Below are 20,034 nucleotides of genomic sequence, written 5' to 3'. Positions count from 1 at the left end.
ACAAGAGAAATGTAAAATTGTGATTGCCAACACTGGGGAAATATATAAAAACTTTAAAGAACATACACAGAAAGTAACAAAAAGAGGTTAAAGCATGATTAAAATTATGCAAACTCTATATTTTAACCTTTCTTTATTTTTCTGAAATAATCTATGAAATATAAAAAACACTGATGCCAAATAAGCTTCCCATGTATGTGTCAACATCACCGAATAACTATACCCCACTATAAGCAATATTTAACCCAAAGACCCAACCCAAAGTGAGGTTAAACTGGGCATTAACAACAAGTGGGAATATTCTGGAGGTCATAATGTAAGGCCACATAAGCATGACATGGTATATCATATCAACATCTATTAAGAAGTCCACAAAAGGAGTCTATGTGCACTCTAAAGTGCCTCAGGGTTTATTTTTCCACCTGGCCTTAGTGAACCCATCAACGAACAGAACACCTGTGTCTCAGCCTCTCTGCCTTAGGCGTTGGCGCCACCAAGTGTCCACAGAGGACACTACACCATAACTCCTGCAAGGACCTGCAAGCCCTTTTATTTCAACAGGTCCTGACGTTTGAATATGTGATGAGTGATGTAATTTTGTATTAATGTGTAAATGTAACTTGTGTATATCTATCTATCTATCTATCTATCTATCTATATATATATATATATATATATATATATATATATATATATATATATATATATATATATACACACATATATATATTCAGTGTGGACAAGTCTGACTGCTTATTAACAAATTGATAATTAATAATTTTACTTAAACAACATTTATACTATTAGTAATACTTCGTTGTTAAAGCCTGGGTAATTTCTTGTTTTTAAACAGCGGTTAAAAAAAAAAAAAAAAAAAAAAAGCAGTTCTGAACACTGTCTAAATTGTAGAAAAACACTGGCAGTATTTGGAAAAATGGGTGGAACCAGAAGAAGCAAGGGTGCATTATCAGGTGCATCCCAATTTTAAGTATACATGATGTATTAGTACAATTTAAACATTGTTCTCCCTTTTATTTAGAAATATTGTGAAAAGTCAAGTTTTAGTATTTTTATTTCACGTTATTTTTAATTAGTTTATTTATTTATCTATTTTACTACACAGAAAGGAGTATAGAAAATGTTTAAATATTTTTTTTGGTTTGGTAATAAAAAAAATGGTCCAGTGTTGGGTGTCGAGAATTTCTATTTTTGTTGCAGTGGTATCAAACAGCTACCAATATTGCCTGGTTCAAAAAAGACATATGTATTCATATTTTGATTACAACCATTCGTTATTTCTGAAAGAAAAAGAAATGTCTAGATATGTTTTGTCAATCAGGTTAAAATACAAAGATATAACTTTTGGTACATAACACCCAGTCCCATGCTGAACTCGAGGACACGGCCTGACATCGATGTTAACCGTTTAGTGTTTGAAACGTCGTTCATTATTCCCCTTGGACAGTGAATGTACCACGCTAATCCACCACTTGACAAAGACCACCAACCGTACTCTATATCAGAACAACTCAATGATGGACAGAGAGGATAATCCCAGCGCTGTGATATGCGGGTTATGTGGAGAGGCTTTCACTCTTCTTGGTAGGATATTCATATCTCATATTAAATACTTTAGTACACTGGTTTACCGTGTTAAATTAACGACCTCACGAGACCTTTTGTCTGCTAGCTAGTAAGCCAACGTGCCAGTCTTGCTAGCAGGTAAATTAGCTAAGCTAAGAGATAAGCTTTGGACATTTGCAGAAAAGACAGAAAACTGAACGTAAATCAGATTTGAACGTTAAAACCGTAACTTCGAAAATGTTTTCAGAGGATGTTTTTTTTCTTTGGTAGTGAAGCTTGAATCCAACCTTTAGCTTCTACACCGGTTTGGTCTGACGCTACTCCACGTTGTGGACATGATATAGCCTATACCTCAGCCTAAAAATTATGTTTTGTAAGCCAGATAAAAATCACAGACTAAGCCATATATTCTTTCTGCTATGTTTTATGATTAGTTAACTTCAGTAAGTTTCAAACGTGTGTAGTTATAAAAGCCAGAATGTTGTCACCTTGTTGAATGTGCCTTGTATCTAAGCACAATTGTAATGGTTGGAAGATTGCTATTGGAAGGTAACAACCTGTGTAAATGCTATTTCCTGTTGAACCACGGCTTCAGAACTCTAAAAAGTTTTGGTATTTGATATACCCAGTTATCAAATCGACTGAATGGGCACAGAAGTAAGAAACAGTATCATGTTGAATTGAAGCAAATGTTGCACTCAAGGTCATGAACGTGTTAAACCTTGTTAGCTGGTCTTAGGTAGGGTGACTCAGGTTTTTGTATAAAATATTGTAGCCTTTATTGTAACCTTGCAAAGCAGATGGATTCGCCAGTTTCCTTGTTTCTCACTGGCGAATCCCTCTTGTAAAGTTCCCTTCTGAATCATAGATATATAAAAGACTAGATAGTCAGCGCTGTAGCAGCCCGCTAAGCGACGTGCCTACAGGGCGGCCATCTTGGCGTTAGAGTTTATAGCCATTTGAACAAGTTAGAAACAGGTACATTGAAATTGTAAATAGTAACACTTTACCTTAGACTTACATAACGTATGTAACTATATATATATATATATTTATTTATATATATATAAACTTTAACTACAAGTTTATAACTTACATAACTACTACTAGTCACAGTGGTAGTACACCAACTACTACTGCTGATACTGGCACTGCTACTACAACAGGTAATACTATTACAAATGCTGATACTACTACGACTCAAACGGATATTTATACTACTACTACTGCTTGTACTACTATACTACCAGTGTTTCCCGCAGGACGGGACTCTATTTGTGGTTGGGGGGGTGCGCGCGAAAAAAAACCCATCAAATTGATATCCCGATATATTTTTTGCTACATCCTGATACATTATATATATATCGCGATATTTTGAAATGGCCTCTCAGTAGCTGTATTTAATTCAGCCCCAAATGACACTAGTTTGGTGATTAAAATAGACTATTCTATTGGTTTTTCAATAACAGAAAGTAAAAATCAATATAAAGTCAAATTTAGCAGTTTTATTTTGAAAGTTTGAAGTTTTCAGCAAAATGTTCGCACCCAGGCAAATCACATATTCTGGGTTAAATGTCTTTATGAGATTTTTAAATCCTGGCTTTTCAACAACACTGGGCTCATGTCTTTAGCAGCGTGTTGTGTTACTGCAGCCGTCATCTCGGAGTCATCTTGCGGCGTATTTTAACGAATACCACGTGAGTTAGACCTCTTCTTTTTCAAAGTTGAACGACTGTTCAAAGCTGCAGGTCCAGCGCTGTTTATCGTTGTCCATCTTAAAAGGCGTCTAACTAGCTGCCAACTCACCACGCTGCTCTGTTTACCTTCTTCTCCCTTGCTTCTCTCGCCGCTGATATTAAAAAAAAACCCGGCTGCATGTGCAGAAGTTTTCTGGATGGGCGGAGGAGAAAAAGACAGAAATGTGTGGGAAACCTTGATACTACAGCTACTATTAATCGTCTGGTATGTGGCTGTCAAGCTGCTAGCTCGCGTTAGTGTTTAGCTAGTAGCCAAGTAGTTACTGAAGCTCTCAAAAAGATTTAATAATGAGAAAAAAAGGCCAAGAACTATTTTTACCTATGAAAGGTTATTGCCATTTTCCTTGTTTCAACCGTACGGCGTCGTGTGCAACCGTATGCAGCACAATGTGCAGGCATCCTTGTTTTTTAGTTTTCGTGCCATCTGCAACAACGAAATGCCCCAACACTTTGCCCCCACTAACTTAGCCTCGCCGTAGGCACGCAGCTCAAAGGGGCGTGTTGTATCTACTTATTCATATCTGTGGTCTGAACCGTTTGGGCCTGATTAGAAAGTGACAGGACCAATCAGCGATGAGGGGCAGTACTTTAAGGTGCAGCAGAAACGTGAACAAGCAGCAACAAGAGGCCAGTGCAATTATGGCGGAAGAGCTTAGTGTGTATGCTCCTAAAGCGCCAGTTTTATCACAACTTGACGACATTTCTTTGTTAAAAGAAGAACAAAGAACTGCAATGAGTTGTTTTCTTTTCAAAAACAACAAAAGTCGTGTACTGACATGTCTACAGTTGCCATGGTTCGCGTTATTCCTCGGTAGCTGCGCACACGCATCTCAGTCGCTGCTGCGTCACATGTTTTGTTGCTCCGAGTTCATCCAATCACACTCAGAGTTTTTTTCAAATCCTCTGCCCTTTCCAAAATGTAGTATTGTATTGTACAAGTATTGAAGGTTTTCCAGATGGAGGTTCAATTTTATCTGAGCACCCCTAAAATCAAGGGCACTGCCCAAACAGCTTTTTAGAATCTGACAGGTGCTATCTTTAGCCGTTTTTACACAGAGATTCCACAACAAAGGCGAAAAGGAATGCCCGTCTCTGTTCCACCACGAGCAATTCACACAAAGGTGTAACAGAGCTGTGCATGCCTGAGCTTACACACACACACACACACACCCTGGTGTCCCGTAATCAGATGGCAGCCGCTGCTTGAGCTGCTGCTTTCAATGAAACTCAAAACTCTGGATTTCTTGGTTCAAAACTTTGTATTTTCTAAATGAAATACAGGAAAAATAACACGAGCATTCATTTTGATCGATTAGATCCTATAAACTTTTTTCCTCCATGTTTCTGAGTTGGAGGTCCCACTTTAAGCAATGTCACAGCGCACGTATTTACGTCAGAAACTTCAGAGTACCGAGTTCACTTGAACACATCATGGAACTCTTCAGACGCTGCTGTGAGCAGAGGTGTGTCTGCTCTCTCCTCTCCTGTACAGAGTGTGATCAGCTCTCTAACCTCAGTCACTCCAGTTAATCCACATTATTCTTTGTTATATCCCGCTGTTGTTTTCTCCGATGAAATGCCGCTCAATTAAACCGCGCTGGTTTTTAAATATCGCGTTTATGGAGACAGCAGCGCATACTCGCCGTTGCAGGATGCCATGACGTCCTTTCACACTCGTTGCGGAAAAGTCTGTTATGGCTTTGATACTACCTCTCGAGCCGGATCAGAGGTGGGGCGAGATTGACCCCCCATTGCGCAACGGTCGCTTTCATACAGAGCGGCGTTGCAGAACGAAGGTGTAACAGACACAGAAAGAGAGGCAGTGTGAAAGTAGCTTTTGTGTAGGAATGCGTGACATCTGATTTTTCCCCATATCCGTTATGCATGTATTCCAAATTAATTTTAGCTGATTCCAATATCAATACTGCTATTTAAATTTAGTTTAGACCCTAAAACCTAAGTCTTTGAAACAAAAAATGTTTGAGGATCAAAAAATTAACACATGCAGTCTTTAGAACACACTTTAAAGTGTAAGGAATAATGATGAATAAAGAAAGACTTCAGCTGTCGTAGGTCTGTTGACATGCCTAGAACTCCCTTAATGGTGCAGTTGGTAACTTTTTGCTAAACAAGGCTAATTTTTATGTTCATTGAGGTCAAATGTTAATATACCCATATAGAGCTCTTAATGAGACGAGTAAAATGAGACCACTGCTAGAAGTGTATTCAGCAGTCAAAAATTCTCCACCGCTCCAGGCATCCCCAACCAATCAGAGTCAGAGGAAAACAACATTGACAATAGCTGAAAATGGCTGACTTTCTACAAAATGCATAAGGCTTTATATTGATAAACATGTGAAACTATATCTCATTATTGGATTTAACAACAAGGAGATTCTTTGTCTTTAGCACATAAACACAGAGTGTCTAAGATCTGCTGTTTGTAACAGCAAGTTTTGACTTTTTTCTCGTCATTTTGGCTTAAATCTTTGCCCGAAATTATCTTCTCCTTCGAAAGTGGCCCTATTCCTCTTCTGCAGTAGATACCTACACCAGCAGACAAATAATGGTGAACAGTGAGTTGTAGAAGTTTCCAGAAGTGGTTTAGCCCTCTTTTGCTATGTTAGTTAGCTTTTCAAAATGTGGCATATAGTTTTTTGTATCATAAGGAGAGCTGGGTATACTTTATGACAGTGGACTGGAAAATGTACCACCACTTTATAGGAGGATGAAAGACACAAAATTCTTGATGAAATCCCATGTCAGGATGCAGAGGAAATCACCCTTTATCTTTGATAAATTAAAGGGGAAAAAAAGACTGATTTTAGTTGAATCAGTTGAAATCAGTCCAGTTGATTGACTAAATATTGTCTTTTGATTTATTTAAAAAATAGATTAACTGTTTATTGAAAAGATATTTTTAAACTGACCAGATAAGCAGGTCAGCAGATATAGGCACATCAGATTTTGCTAATTTACTTGTGTTGCTTAAATTTTGGACAGGATTGTCTGTTTACTTTTAAAACAGATACAAGGACATAGATGAATTTAGACAAAGGGGTGTTCTAAATCCATCGTGTGTACAAGCTTTGACAAAACGACACAGCGCTTATTTTCAACTTGGTGGTTACTCTATTACCACCGATTTGAATCTTGTTTTGTGTTTATATGATAGGCTATATGACATGTTTGCAATAATGTCATGGTACATGAATACAAATTAAACACCTTTAACTGAAATGAATTCAATCCAAATGTGAGATTGCATTATGCTTTCTAAATAACTAGGGTATTATGGGGACCAACTTCTTTTACAATGATCATGTACTAGCTTTGCTCTTGCATGCCTAAATTACAGTGGCATTGCATTTTTCCTCCTTGTCTATATTGTACTTTTTCTGTTTCAGAGGATGATGGTGATGGCAATCTCCCACGAGTGCTGTTATGCAGCCACATCTACTGCACAACTTGTCTGCTGTCCATTCAGTTTGACAATACCATTAGATGTCCAGAGTGTGAGGTAAAGAAAATCAGCCTTGTTGCATAACAAGGAAAAATATTACCTTGAGAACTTTTCTTGTAAGAACCTGGAGTATTTAGCTTTGTGTGACTCATTTCTCCAAATAATGAGAAGTGGAGAATGTCCATGAGAAGACTAAAACAGCTAAATGATTACCTACGACTAAATGAATACCATCTTTGCTTTGGTTTAGACTTGGCATTTATCAGTCTTGCTGCAGGAGTAATGGTATAACACTACCGAATCTTTCCAAGCCACGTCTGTTGTGACGGACCAATCAGGTCTACCCACCTTTGCTGCTTACTTGCATTCTTTAATTAAGGAGTCCCTTCAATAAAAGTTAAACTCCATATGATACATTTGAGGGATGCATGGATGCATCTGTTGAATATCAGTACTGGCCAAATCAGACTCCTTGACAGACATATGAAATTGGTAAATAATGTGGGCATGAAACCAATGTCAGTAAAGTATGTTTATCTATTTGTATAATCAGTTTAATGCTTGCATGTTGCACACCAAACAACCAGATCAGAGACAAGAATCGCAACTGGATGGAAAATCTGACCTGTTGGACAAACTCTGATCTATTTGTGGTCAGACATTTTTAGAAAATGTTGGTATTAGCATCTGCCCTGATTTTTACGATCTGTTAATCTCTAGAGTATTTATCAAATAGTAAATCGATGTTTCTGTTTCCTGGATGTATTTTACATATTTAGGGAGAAAATGTGTTTCAAAGTGGTAATACTTCCTGGCTTTGCATTGCAAATGCTCAGGAGTTGCTTTGCATGTAGCTCATATCTGCTGGAGTCCCAAAGCTGGAAGGTGTCGCCACTTTTAAACAGCTTGCTGTGTGAAATTCATCAATAAATGACAACAGTGGTTTACTATTTAGTTAATGCTGATATATGTATGAAAACATTTTAAAACCAAGTGAGCAACACAGGTAGGCCAAGCTGAGTGGTCGATTCAGAGAAGCAATACCTTGACTTCTGCAGCAGGAAGAGACAGCAAGACAGTGATAAACATAAACCAAGTATGAACCAAAGCATAGTAGGTATTCATTCATTAGCTAGTCCCACTTCTTTTTTTGAGTAATGAGCCCCATAAAGCTTAGAAGTTGTTTTTCACATGGCGTTTTTGTCGGAAAAAATTTTAATGTAATATTTTTCCCTTTGTCTGTTGATCAGACTGACTATGCATAAAGTACAGGCATTTTCCTTGCAGGGTGTGGACATCTGTGCCAGTCAATTGTTTAAATAATGCTTTGCCTGTCAACTTTGAATCATGTTAAATCCTGCAAATACTGGAGATGTTGGATGGAAATAAAAATAATATCCCTTTCAAGGTTGAATCGACACTCCCTGAAGGTGGGGTGACTGCTCTGCAGGAAGACAGCAGGATTATTGGCCTCATCTACACTGCAAAAATGAACAGAAAAAAAAGGTAGTATTATTTTTGAATGTTAAACTTACCTTCATGAAGTTCCTCAACTGTTGCTTCCTCGTTTTGTTTTAAGGTCTTAAATTCATGCAAAAAAGAACAGGTAGTAACTTTTGTTTTTTGATCTTTTGAAGCCTTCGCTGTGAGAAATCAAAGATTCGCAGAAAAAGCAAATTAACACTCTCAGACACAGAAGCTGAGACAGAGGATGTGGTGCAGGTATGTTTGGGGAATTACAAGGAAGTTACCAGACAAAACTTAAAAAAAAAAAAAGAACTTTAAAACTGATGATTACTCAGGCCTAGAGAATCTACATTTCCTGTGTCACTCAGTTCTGTTTTCCTAAATCAGGCAACTGATGTTGAGAAGACTGAGAAGGCTGTGGACAAGGCTTTGGTCCAAGCTGCAGCAAGTCTTTCTCTTCTGGAGAACATTAATGAGGTGAAAAGTGCATTAGAAGACAAATACTGCATGCACAGTTAAGAACATCGTTCTTTATAGAAACACATCACACAAACTTTCTTCTGAAATGCTCTACGTCTGTGTTTTCTCTGCAGACTTTAAAGACTGGTCTGGAAGAACAAGTGAAACGTGAAAGAGCTCGGCTGGAGATGGAGATCAAGCAAGTGGCAGACAAGGCTTTACACGCTATTCAAAAGTGGTATGTAGGGCTGAACGATATGGGAAAATAATCTAACTGCGAGTTTTTTCCCCCAATATTGCAATTGCAATTTGATATGCAATTATTACCTCCGCCAAGGAGGTTATGTGATCGGGTGGGTTTTTTCGTTTTTCAGTTAGTTAGTTAGTTTGTTTGTTTGTTAGCGAATTAAAAAGTCATGGACGGATTTTAATGACATTTTCAGGAAATGTCAGAAATGGCATTAGGAAGAAGTGATTAGATTTTGGGAGCGATCTGGATCCAGGAATTTTTTAAAGGATTCTGTACTATTGGGAGATGGGGCTAATGGTGGAGGTCTGCGCTCTCCGAGTGCTTTTCTAGTTTCTGAAGTTCCTCATCTTATGTAACTTCCAACAAACACAAGCAATAAATCATTCTATAGTATGACAAACATGATATAAGATAAAACAAGGGTTAAACATTTGGAAAAAAGTACTTATTATGGTGATTTTGACTCGTATTGTAAATCAGATATGAATTCTTGTAATGAAGGGAGTGGTAATTTTTATATCATTCTGATATTCAATTACAAAAAGGTACAAAAAAAGGTAGAAAATAGGATTTTTTTTAGACTATTCTGAAAAGCTGAAACTTGAATGGTTGCAAGATATGTAATGCATAACATCTCTGCTGCAAAAAAAGGTATAAACTGGTGTTTTGGCAAAAATTTCAGGTTAAAGAAATATTGCACCTTCTGCGACTCAAAAATTGCAGCAGGCCTTATTGCTGTTTAATCTACTGTAATTTGCGATTAATTGCTCAGCAGAATTTGTTAATAGCTGCTGTGGGGAACTCTCCATCAAGGCATCGACTCCCGTTATCACCGCATTAAAATGTACACATCAGTACTGGTGTCTCTTAAAGACAGACAGCGGAAGAGAGAAAAGACCATGTCTTCTGGTCATTAAGTCCAGATAAGCAAACTTTTTTCACTTCGGCTCAGTAAATGAACACTGCAGTCTTGTAAATTACACAGCAGGGGCTGGAACAAGTGAGTCCTGTTAATAGTTATTGTTTTCTGTTATGAATAAATACAAACAATGATCTGTAATTAATAATGCCTAATGTAGCGTGTTGTGCTAATTTTTAATATCATTAAAATAAATGGTTCTCAACTGATGGGTGTGGACACAGAAGTGGGTTACAGAGCCATTTTCAGTGGGTCATGAATGTGCGTCTGAAGACAAATGGCAGGAAAAAAAGTCTATCAAGTACTTAACTCCTTTGTAGACTTGCAACATACATTATATTTTTTCCTTTGTTTTACTGTAATAGTGGGTAAATTTGAATGTTTTCGCAATATTTCAACACTTTTATCTCCTTTTATTGCAATAATGAAGATGATTTTCTAAGGATAAGATCTCTGGAAAATTGGCAAAAATGTACACATTGTCATGGGGAAATAGGGTGTAAAACATGTTTGTTATGTCATAAGGGTTTTTTCAGTCAGATATTCCAACTAAGATCCAAACTGCAACAGTTTTCATTAAGCAAACATGCTGCGAAATAAGTTTTTGGAAAATTTGGGTCGCAATTTGACATTAAGGAGACTGGTGGGTCCTGAGGCTTGACCAGTTGAGAACCACTGATTTAGGCTACCAGAAGGGGTGCAGCCTGTCACGGATTAAACTGATTTTTGATACTTTTGTGGGTCATAGGAAATTACCAGCTGTAATTTCGGTCTGTTGTTTTTTTTTTGTTTTTTTTTATTTATAGAGCAAAGTACAAAACAATTAAAGGCTTTGGAGAGAAACGTACAAACATAGCCTAGAATGATCTACATCTTTATGATGTGCTATTGTCACTGCACAGACAAGCATGCCTGCCAAACCCGCTGGAACAGACAATTTTGTTTCTCAATCAGTGTTTTAACCTGTAATAATAATAAAGAAAAGAAAATTGGTGTTTGATTCAAAAGCGCCCCTTCAAGTAGGTGAGTTCAGTCAATGGTATCTGTGGCCATTTGTATTAGTTCAACTTTCTAAGAAATTCATATCTGATGAGGATATTTTGACATAATAAAAACTTAACAGTTATTCGCAGGGACTGTTCCTTTCTTTTGTACCACCCCATCTACCAATGTGATTTGATAAAAGTCATTAGTTAAAATGGTAACTAATTATACCAATACACAAGGAGCATTAAATCTGTGTGCCAAGGAAAATGTTGTGTAAATAAAGTTCAGCCAGATGTTAATAATATGTGAGTTTTATCCCAGAATTAACAATATATTTACCCCCTCGAGTGTCGCCATGCTTGTAGTTTACATCCTACACATCATGTAGTTGTATACAGTCTGAGTGCTCTCGTGTACCCCTAATGGTGTTCTCCAGTAACATGCATCATGTATAGGCAAGTATATGTACAAGAACACTCATGACAGTCAGATGCATACATGAATGCAAGATGAAACTGCAAGCATATCTCCAGCCTTAGTCGAACTCACAAAAAGGTTTAATTTTCAACAAAGTTTCAATCTGAAATCTTTTTCAGGTAATGATTTTACTTACTCTTATGTTTCCTTTATAAACAGGAAAGATGTACAGTTTACTCAACTGACAAAACTCGAGACGTGCTTCCCCACTAGCAATGTGCAGCTGTGCAGTGTCCGGGAGAGGATAAAGTCCCTGGGGATTGCTATGCAAATGGCCAGAGAAGTACGCAGAGTTCCTTTCCTGGAGAAGTACTGTACCCTGGATAAGGTATGGAATGTTAGACCTCTGAACATTAAAAAATACACTTTTTCTTGAGGCCAAAATGCACATTCTGAAGCGAATAAACGCTCTTAATTAAGAATAATGAGTAAGGCAAATTATTTTTCAAAATCACAGACTATTGAATTCTGCTGGCTTTGTGTAATTTTGGGTTCTGTAGGTTCTGGAGATTCTGCAGGCTCCTGTGGATAAGCAGTCCTTTGATATGGAGTGTATTGCTCTGGGATCTGGACTCAGGTGTGTTGGATTAAGATGTGTAAATTAGTCATACATCTTTTTCAGTGATGGTATTTCGTTGTTCTTATGAGTATAATAGGAATTAGGAGAACTAAACAAACCTGAGTGGCATCCTGTGTTTTGTACCAATGGTTTTGAATTGTGTGTATGCTGGTTTTCAAGTTTTGTTTTCCAGTCAGAGACCCTAAACCAGAGCCTGACATTATCTCTGACGATGGAAGAGGGTAAACCAAGACTGTGAGTACTCAGAACAAGTTTATTATCTAATTTCTAGTGATTTGAGTAGAATGTCCAACTTTTCAATTCACTGTTTGGTCTTTTAGTATCAAGAGAAAGCTTGCAAAAGGCATGTGGTATCTGTGTTTTTAACTAAATGTTCTTTTCATTTTCAGCTTGTCTGAATTTTCACCAAAAGATGACCTTCCAGGAAGCTCCCACAAGAAGTCCTCCTGGCAGCGTGCAGAGGGCAGGAACAGCAACAGTATTGCAACCAGCAACAGCAAGCCCCCAAGCCCACGAAAACAAGACCAGGGAAGTCCAAGAGCCAATAGCTTGTCCCCAAGAGCTTCCACACCAAGCCCAAGACCCCATCGAAGAATCAGCCTCTCTAACCACAGCTCCCCTTCAGACATCCAAACTCCAGACGTGATTGTTGAGGAGATTATAGACGAGGAAAAAGAGACTGGTATGTGCTCTTTCACATCTTGCTGTTTGAATTTATTTTCACTCAGAAGGGTCACATCTTTACTGAAAACTAATTTAACAGACATGGGAGAAAATGGTTAAAACAAAAGTAACATTTTTTCTGTTTTTGTCAGCTCACCCTCCCACTGGTCCTGAACTGGCTAATGATAAATGGAGAGTCCAAAGGAGGAAAAATCAGCAGACTGGTAATAGGAGAAATGGTAAGAAGAAATATTAAACAAATCCTTTAGTTTGACATTTATCTAACTGATTTTTACCCTCACAGCTTATCTGCCACCCCTCTTTTCTCATGTGTCACACATTTTTGTGTTTGTTTACTCCTCTTATTCTTTAAAAACATGAGACATTTAAAATCTAGACTCCACAATTTCCTGACCCTGTTCTAATTCCTGCCTCTTCACTGTTCCAGTCACCCAGTGGGTGGTGGTTACCCACATTGTGAACCCGAGTCACTTCTACATACGCTATGTGGCAGAAAAAAGGGACAGTGAGATCCTATCAAGGAAGATCAACCGCCTCTGCAGCAGTTCAAATTTTGACTTTACTTCCAGTGACACAGTAGAGACTGGTATGTGTGGAGAATTTTAATATTCCTTGCAACTGTTGAGCAGCAGTTCTACTGAAATTGATTGTTATGTGATCATAAATATGTTTTAGCTTAGATTTTAAATCCATCCATGATTATGGATTCAATGAAAATAAGGACAGCTTCACTACATAAGGACTTTATTTTCTTTCCTACGATGATAGATAAACTGGTAACATTTTATGTGCAAGGATAAAATGTAAATGTTTCAAATATAATAATGGTGAGAAAGCATCACACACAGCATGTCTATCATTCTGTCTGAGCAGATTGAAAAACCATGTATCTGAATTTATCCTTCAGGCTCAGTGATCTTTGTGAAGCAGAAAGAGGGACTCTGGTGCAGGGCCAATGTGGTTGAAGTCAAACAGAGCGGATGTGCTGAGGCGGTAAAAGCCTGCTCAGTGTCCCAGTTGGCCAGTATCAGAGTCTTCTTTATTGATGGTGGCCAAACCAGAAACCTCACCATTCAAAGGTATGTACACTATTTTTGACTTCCTTTGTTCACTGCTTTTTTAAAGCTGCAGTATGCGATTTATTTTCAGTGTTGTATGCCCACAAAAACAACACAACCTGTTAGGATTTTGTTATTGGAGTCATCTGACAGAATAACACACTTCTGCACTGCCTCCTCGCGCTACACTCTCATTTGAGGAAAACCAGCAAGGGACGATGCTCCAGCCAATGAGGAGGCAAGTACTTGCAGCCAATTATGGCTCAGGACGGAGGGAGCATTCTTATTGGTCGCTGCAAAGGTAGAGCGCGTGCACGTCAGCACTGAGAAGTTGATACAATGGCGGACTCAGCAGCCTGAAAAGTTGTAATTCTGGCACTAATAATGACGGCCTACACTGAAAAGCAGCCCACGGAAGGAAAGCTGATGCCAGGAGAAATAAAACGTGAATAAATGAGAAGCATTTCAACGATGGAGAGAACTACGTGATAGCATCGGTCTCAAGTTGAATTACGATCTGGAAGCTCTTCTCCTGGACAGGTAAGCTTCTAACTTCGTGTTCTTGTAACCTCTCATTGGGCTGTAACAGTTGCATGAGCTTGTTAGGTAAATGTAGATTTCTAAACGCTGACGTTTTGTGGCATTTTTGAATGTTGAAAAGCAGTTTAGCATAAAGCTAATGGTAGGTAAGCTTCGGTTGCTGGAGGATAAATAATAACGTCATACGTAGTTTAGTAATGGAGATGGTTTTCTCATGATAAAACTCCTATATGTGGGGTTTAGATGTTCAGGATTGTGAAGAGATTGAAGCATGAATGTCGGTGGTATGTGACTGTGCTGTTGTTGTAAGTTGTTTAGCATAATAAAAGCTGTGGCACATTAGATTATCACCCGGCCAGCGTGTATTTTTCTTCTCACTCTTGCATTTATTCCCGCTATGGAATTATGTTGTGCTTATAATTTCTTTACGTTTTTATTTAAGAATTTGTGATGTGAAAGCTGGTGATTTGCGGTGGTGCTGAACATAGTTTTACCATATGAAAATCCAGCCAAATGTTCTCTATTGGGGTTGGCCAAGGGTAACTATGACCGATCTACAGTAACTCTGTTTATTTGCAGTGAAGTTTGTGTTGTAAAAGCTATAACTGCGTTGTATATATGTGTCTTGCAGCTATGACAAGAACACTGTTTCATCTACACTGCACAGAGGTCAATATACTGGATTGCCAGAACCAGCAGAGTCCAGTATTTTGGCTGGATCTCTTTCTGACAGTGAGTTTCTTATTATTTTCTGTTATTACTGTTCTGATTCTCTGTTATTGGTGTTGAGGAGCTGGATACCAGCAGCAGTGAGGACAAAGCAGTGCAGCGACTTCAGTGCAAGGTATATTTTAGATTTAAATGGCAAAACTGTTAGCTTACGAATTATCCTCTGTATGCCTAGTCGCTACATCCTGGCCTAAACATAGTGATGTACAGTTATGTGATGTTACTCCTTAATGACAGTCTGTGTAGTATGATGTCACTGGATCTGAGAGAGGACAACATTGATGTAGAGGAGTTCAACAACATTGAAACTCCATGTACAAACTTACAAATGTATATAGAATTTCAAGCTGATATCATAAAATCATTGTTCCTTATCCACAGTATTGACTGGGAAATCTGTGTGAATTCTGCCAAATAGCTGCACTCTTCTGTAAATAAATTTACTTTGAGTTGTCTCATTTACGTGCTGCATATGTAGTGTGTCAAAATGTGCTGCAAGGTTTCAGATATCCATGCTTAAAAATCTCTGTTGTCAATGGTACATACAGGCAAAGACAAGGACAAGTCAAATTGAGTTAGACATATCTATTGAACTCTGTTTCACTCATCAGTTGTGTTGGATTAACACTATCACCAACCAGTGCAAAGAAAGCTGATGGTTCCATTGAATAAGTTGTCGTAAACAGTACCAATAAACAGTATTGGTAGTTTTATATAAGTAGAACTGTTTACTCAACAGGCCAGGATGTCTAAAGCACATGTTGGGAAAATTTAAATTTCACACATCTATGTCAGGAATTTTAAAACTATGGTATCATTAAATATAATTATTTTGGTCATGTTCTCATTTTCAGATACGAAAGCTGTTCAACAAGAAATCAAGGAAGTGGAGGCTGCCTTCTGCAAAGGTGGAGAAAGACTATGGCTACATCCTGAAACTACAGAAGGCCATACTGCAAGGCAGCACCAAATTAAACCGGAGCATGCCACGGCAAAAAGCAGGAGGCCCGCTGACCCGTGACATTATAGTGAGCTACACGGGATTCCCCCACAAGCTACAGAGGAGCTTCTACAAACCCAAGTCAGCCAAGGACTTACAATATCATGAACCGTATACCTTTTCTAAATGGTTGCATTACAGTTAAACTTTTTTTTTTTTTTTTTTCAAACACTTGATCATAGATATGGCATGACCACTGCATGGAATCTTGCAGTATATGCCCATGGTATATTACAGATGAAAAAAGTAAGCATGAATTTTATAGTGTTATCTTGTGCCTTTCTTTTGTTGGTTGAGATATTCTATACTGAACATTTTCAGTCTGTCAAATACCATTTAGGGGCAGGGCACTGCTTTTAGTAAGGACGATCTAGTCTTTCACATTTAAAGGTTTATCTAGCGTAACTCTTTTGTGAGGTTTAGCCATATCAGAACAACCTTTCTAATTATATAGTAGACTCTAGAAAGACATTGTAATTTAGGAAATATGTTTGAAATTATAATCCAGAAAGCTAAAGAAAACTTCTAATATTGTTTTCTTTGTTCTTTTACAAGGTCACCAAGCTTCCACAGTAAACGGCATCATGACCTCTGCATATCTTCATGTGAAACCCTGAGACTGCTCACTGTGGCTACTGAGACCTCTGACCAGCCTGGCCCCTGGAAGGAGTGGTCCCCCTTATACAACAGTTTGTTACAGCTGTGTGTTCAAAAAGGGCACTCTGTTGTTAGGATATAGGAGAGCATCACTGAGACTTTTCCCAATATGTGTCACTCCACCTCAGCTGGGAGTTCTGATTGATTTTTAATTATATTGTTTGTATAAATATATATGACATTACAGCTGACTCTGTTTTTGTCTGGTTCTCGGGAACGTGTTTGATTAATAAAAGCTTTGTAGAGTTCTTCAAATCACAATATGGTTTCATTTTTTGAGAAAATTCAACAAAGTAGTAATTCTGTGACCATGAATACAGAACAAAGAATTGAGTAAAATGTTAGGGTTGGTTAGCAAGTTAGGATAAATTTAAGAACTAGTTGAGTGGATTAGAAAAAAGTAATTTTTAGTTCAAATTTCCCTTTTGATATTATTTTCCACTCATAGAACTATTTTACACAAATATCACACAGGAAATTGAGGGATATGCTCTGAATATCATCACTGCTGTGATTTTCTAAGAAATCACAGCAGTGATGATACTCAGAAAATCATTCCTTAAGTGAAAATAATTTTTCCCACCTTGGTTACAAGACTTAAATGTTTTTAAATCCTATATTGATAAAACTTCCCTGAACTAAATGAACTGAATGTAATTTCTCTGTGCTGAGCATAGACGCTAACATTAGCAAGACCGTGTTAGCGTTCGTTAGCAATTGCTACATTACTAAGCATAGTTTGTTGTTCGGTCCTATATAAAATTTGTTCATGCTGAGATGAAGTGCTTTCTTACCTGTTTTTTAGCCATTGTTTTCAGTGGAAAAGCGTAGCAAAATCACTCCACGAGAGCTTTGCCACTGTCAGTATTCGATTCAGCGATGTTGCGCGTTCATGTGGGAAGAGGGGTAGAGCTACGGAGCTCAACCAGGGAGAAGAACAGGAGGGGAGGGGGAGTAGAGTTGATTATACACGGCTCTCATCGAATCTTACATATTGCAGCTTTAATCCAAAAGATAGTGCAGATATATGTGTACACCTTAGATACTGCAGCCTGTTTTATGTTTCTGCACTGAGCCTATGCAGTACATCCACGTAGCCCTGAAGCCTACGTAGAGGCCTTCTCACACTGCCAGCGTGCACCTTTTAAGATATGGTACTACATGTCAAAACAGTGAAGACCAAAGTCCCTGTGATCGGTCCACTGGTTATCAATGGGTAACTGCCAGTCTCTTAGTACATCTACAGGCTTATTCTGGTTATCTGGTTAGAGACAAACAGTAGCAGACGTCAGTACAACTGTTCAAATCTACTTGTCAGAATCTGAAAAAATAGCAAACTTGCGTGTCCTCATTCATTTCTCTGAAAGGTTGAATGAATGACAAAAATGTCCCCTTTCCATCTCCTCACATGTCTCCTCTGTTTGCTTCATTGCAGTAATTGCTGTATAATCCACTGCAGCTAAATATTTTACCTGCTGCAACTTAAACATTGTTTGAGTTTTGGTTCCTGAGGTTTACTGTACACAGATACGCAGGAAATGCGGTGTCCGAACTGAGAACTGTCATAGGAATTGCACTGCTGAGTAGCATTAGTTGGTATATTGTAGAGCAACAACACACCAACACATGTATGTAGTGTTCACTATAGCGTAGGCCATTTTGTGTAGACTCTATGCAGAAGCATAAACCAAGCTTTAATTGGCTTAGTTTGAATGCCTCGATTATATAGTGAATATAGTATAGTACGCTTTTGTGTCAGTGATTTGACAGACTGACTGTTTAACACTCTCCATTCTCCTCTGACTATTTTAGAGAAGAACGTTCCTCTGAATCATCAGTAAGAGCTGTAAACAATCACCTGAGGAAGGTGTGTGAGTCAGTGAATGCAGACCTGGGTCAGTTTTCCCCTCAGGCCATCAGGTGTTCACTCAAGGACCTTGTACCATATGACCTGGTAAGACCACTGAGATTTAACCATATACAGTTTGTACTTTTACTAAACAACATTGTTAATATTTTGTATTTTTTGTTGTGCTTATATTTTGAATATGTTGACAAACAGTTTTCCTAAAGAAATAGCTTATTTGCCATGTGATACATTTTCAAGACACATAGCCAGTAACAAATCCAAAAAGAAAATCAAAAGTGGCTTATTATACCCCTTCTCCACTTTTAACATAGTTCCTTGTGGTCTAGATAAAATATTTGATCCTTTCTTTGGTCATAATGTAATAAGAACGAAGCACCGGGGAAGTTTTTGACCCTATATAAACCAGCTTTAAATAACCTTAGTTTAAGTGTGTGCTCCTGTAATTGCAAATTAGCTCTGGCTCTTCTGTGGGCTATTCCTGACATGAGTGCCACTGCTACTTCAATAGCAACTCATCAGCATGCCCCTGAAAGAAACATGGATGACCAACCCCACTATGCAAATGAACAAAACTAACTGAATGCAGACCAAAAGCTTATCCCGCAATAGGAGTGAAACAAGTATGCATACATGCAGGCTGGCTTCTAACATCCCTAACATCATAAGCTTGTACTTACCATCCAAAGAATCGCAACACATACAGCTATTTAAGAATACTTGCACTTCCTGTGCCAGTAAACTTGCCATGGAAAGACATTTAACTTTGCAGCCAATAGTAGAATAGCGTCAGTGATCAGTTCTCCTGTCCACATTACTTTTGCAGCTCCCACACTTTCCCACACTCCCACAAGAAAAACAACAGCAGACCTTTGTGATAGTTTATCCTGGAAGCTGTGCATGGGGAAATCAGATGTGGTACAAATGTTATTGTAATGACTCTCATTGTGGTGTCACGAGGAGAACAAAATCTGAACAGACTGTCAGATTTAGTTTTTTTTTCTGACCCAGGTGACAGCCCACAAACAGAGGTCTGTGTTGGCTTATTTCAAATTCTGTGGCTTGGTAAATAGCGTGAGGGTGATTCAAGCTTTAGTTAGAAACTGATATGTACTACTTTGTTTGCAACTGGATGAAAAAGCATCATGTTGACGAGAGGCCCTACAGTGTTCGTAGCTCTTCAGGTATGCTTTGCAATGCTTAAAAAATGTTAGTTATTTTAATCAGCAGTGTTTTTATGCGCTTCTATATCACACAAAGTTTAGTGGAATTAGGGTCGTGTCGTGATGTTTTGCAGTCACAGAAAGGAAGAGGTGTTTTACTGTGTTTTCTCTTTGTGTTTTAGACAAAGGGCTGGAGTGAAAAGGCTCAGGTTGAGTTTCGCAGTGTGGTCGGCTCTGCAGCAGTGGAAATGCGTCCATTGGGTCAGGACCGAGACTCTTTGCTGGTGGACTTAAGGAAAGCTCCCATGGACCAGTCCAGTGATGTGCCCATCTCTATCAGAGAGTATCTAGTTTTCATCGAAGTGGCCAGGTAAACATGGGCCTACAGAGAGT

General features: G+C 38.3%; 1 protein-coding gene across 2 annotated transcripts in view; it reads left to right on the top strand.

The window, feature by feature from the left end:
• The first annotated feature begins 1,469 nt into the window (after positions 1–1,469).
• Positions 1,470–20,034, top strand: part of rnf17 (ring finger protein 17) — a 42,994-nt gene continuing 24,429 nt past the window's right edge. For both annotated transcript variants that reach the window (XM_041807839.1, XM_041807838.1), the window contains exons 1-15: positions 1,470–1,602; positions 6,749–6,861; positions 8,213–8,310; positions 8,442–8,526; positions 8,659–8,748; positions 8,865–8,968; positions 11,523–11,691; positions 11,864–11,940; positions 12,103–12,177; positions 12,333–12,625; positions 12,759–12,845; positions 13,055–13,213; positions 13,535–13,706; positions 18,424–18,565; positions 19,824–20,011. In XM_041807839.1, the coding sequence (XP_041663773.1) occupies positions 1,533–1,602; positions 6,749–6,861; positions 8,213–8,310; positions 8,442–8,526; positions 8,659–8,748; positions 8,865–8,968; positions 11,523–11,691; positions 11,864–11,940; positions 12,103–12,177; positions 12,333–12,625; positions 12,759–12,845; positions 13,055–13,213; positions 13,535–13,706; positions 18,424–18,565; positions 19,824–20,011 (1,922 nt within the window). In that variant the 5' untranslated portion in view covers positions 1,470–1,532. The remainder of the gene's footprint in view (positions 1,603–6,748; positions 6,862–8,212; positions 8,311–8,441; positions 8,527–8,658; positions 8,749–8,864; positions 8,969–11,522; positions 11,692–11,863; positions 11,941–12,102; positions 12,178–12,332; positions 12,626–12,758; positions 12,846–13,054; positions 13,214–13,534; positions 13,707–18,423; positions 18,566–19,823; positions 20,012–20,034) is intronic.

The sequence above is a fragment of the Cheilinus undulatus genome, linkage group 15, assembly GCF_018320785.1.
Source record: "Cheilinus undulatus linkage group 15, ASM1832078v1, whole genome shotgun sequence".
Taxonomy (NCBI): domain Eukaryota; kingdom Metazoa; phylum Chordata; class Actinopteri; order Labriformes; family Labridae; genus Cheilinus; species Cheilinus undulatus.
The sequence above is the reverse complement of the archived record's forward strand: the minus strand, read 5'-3'. Positions and strand labels throughout refer to the sequence as shown.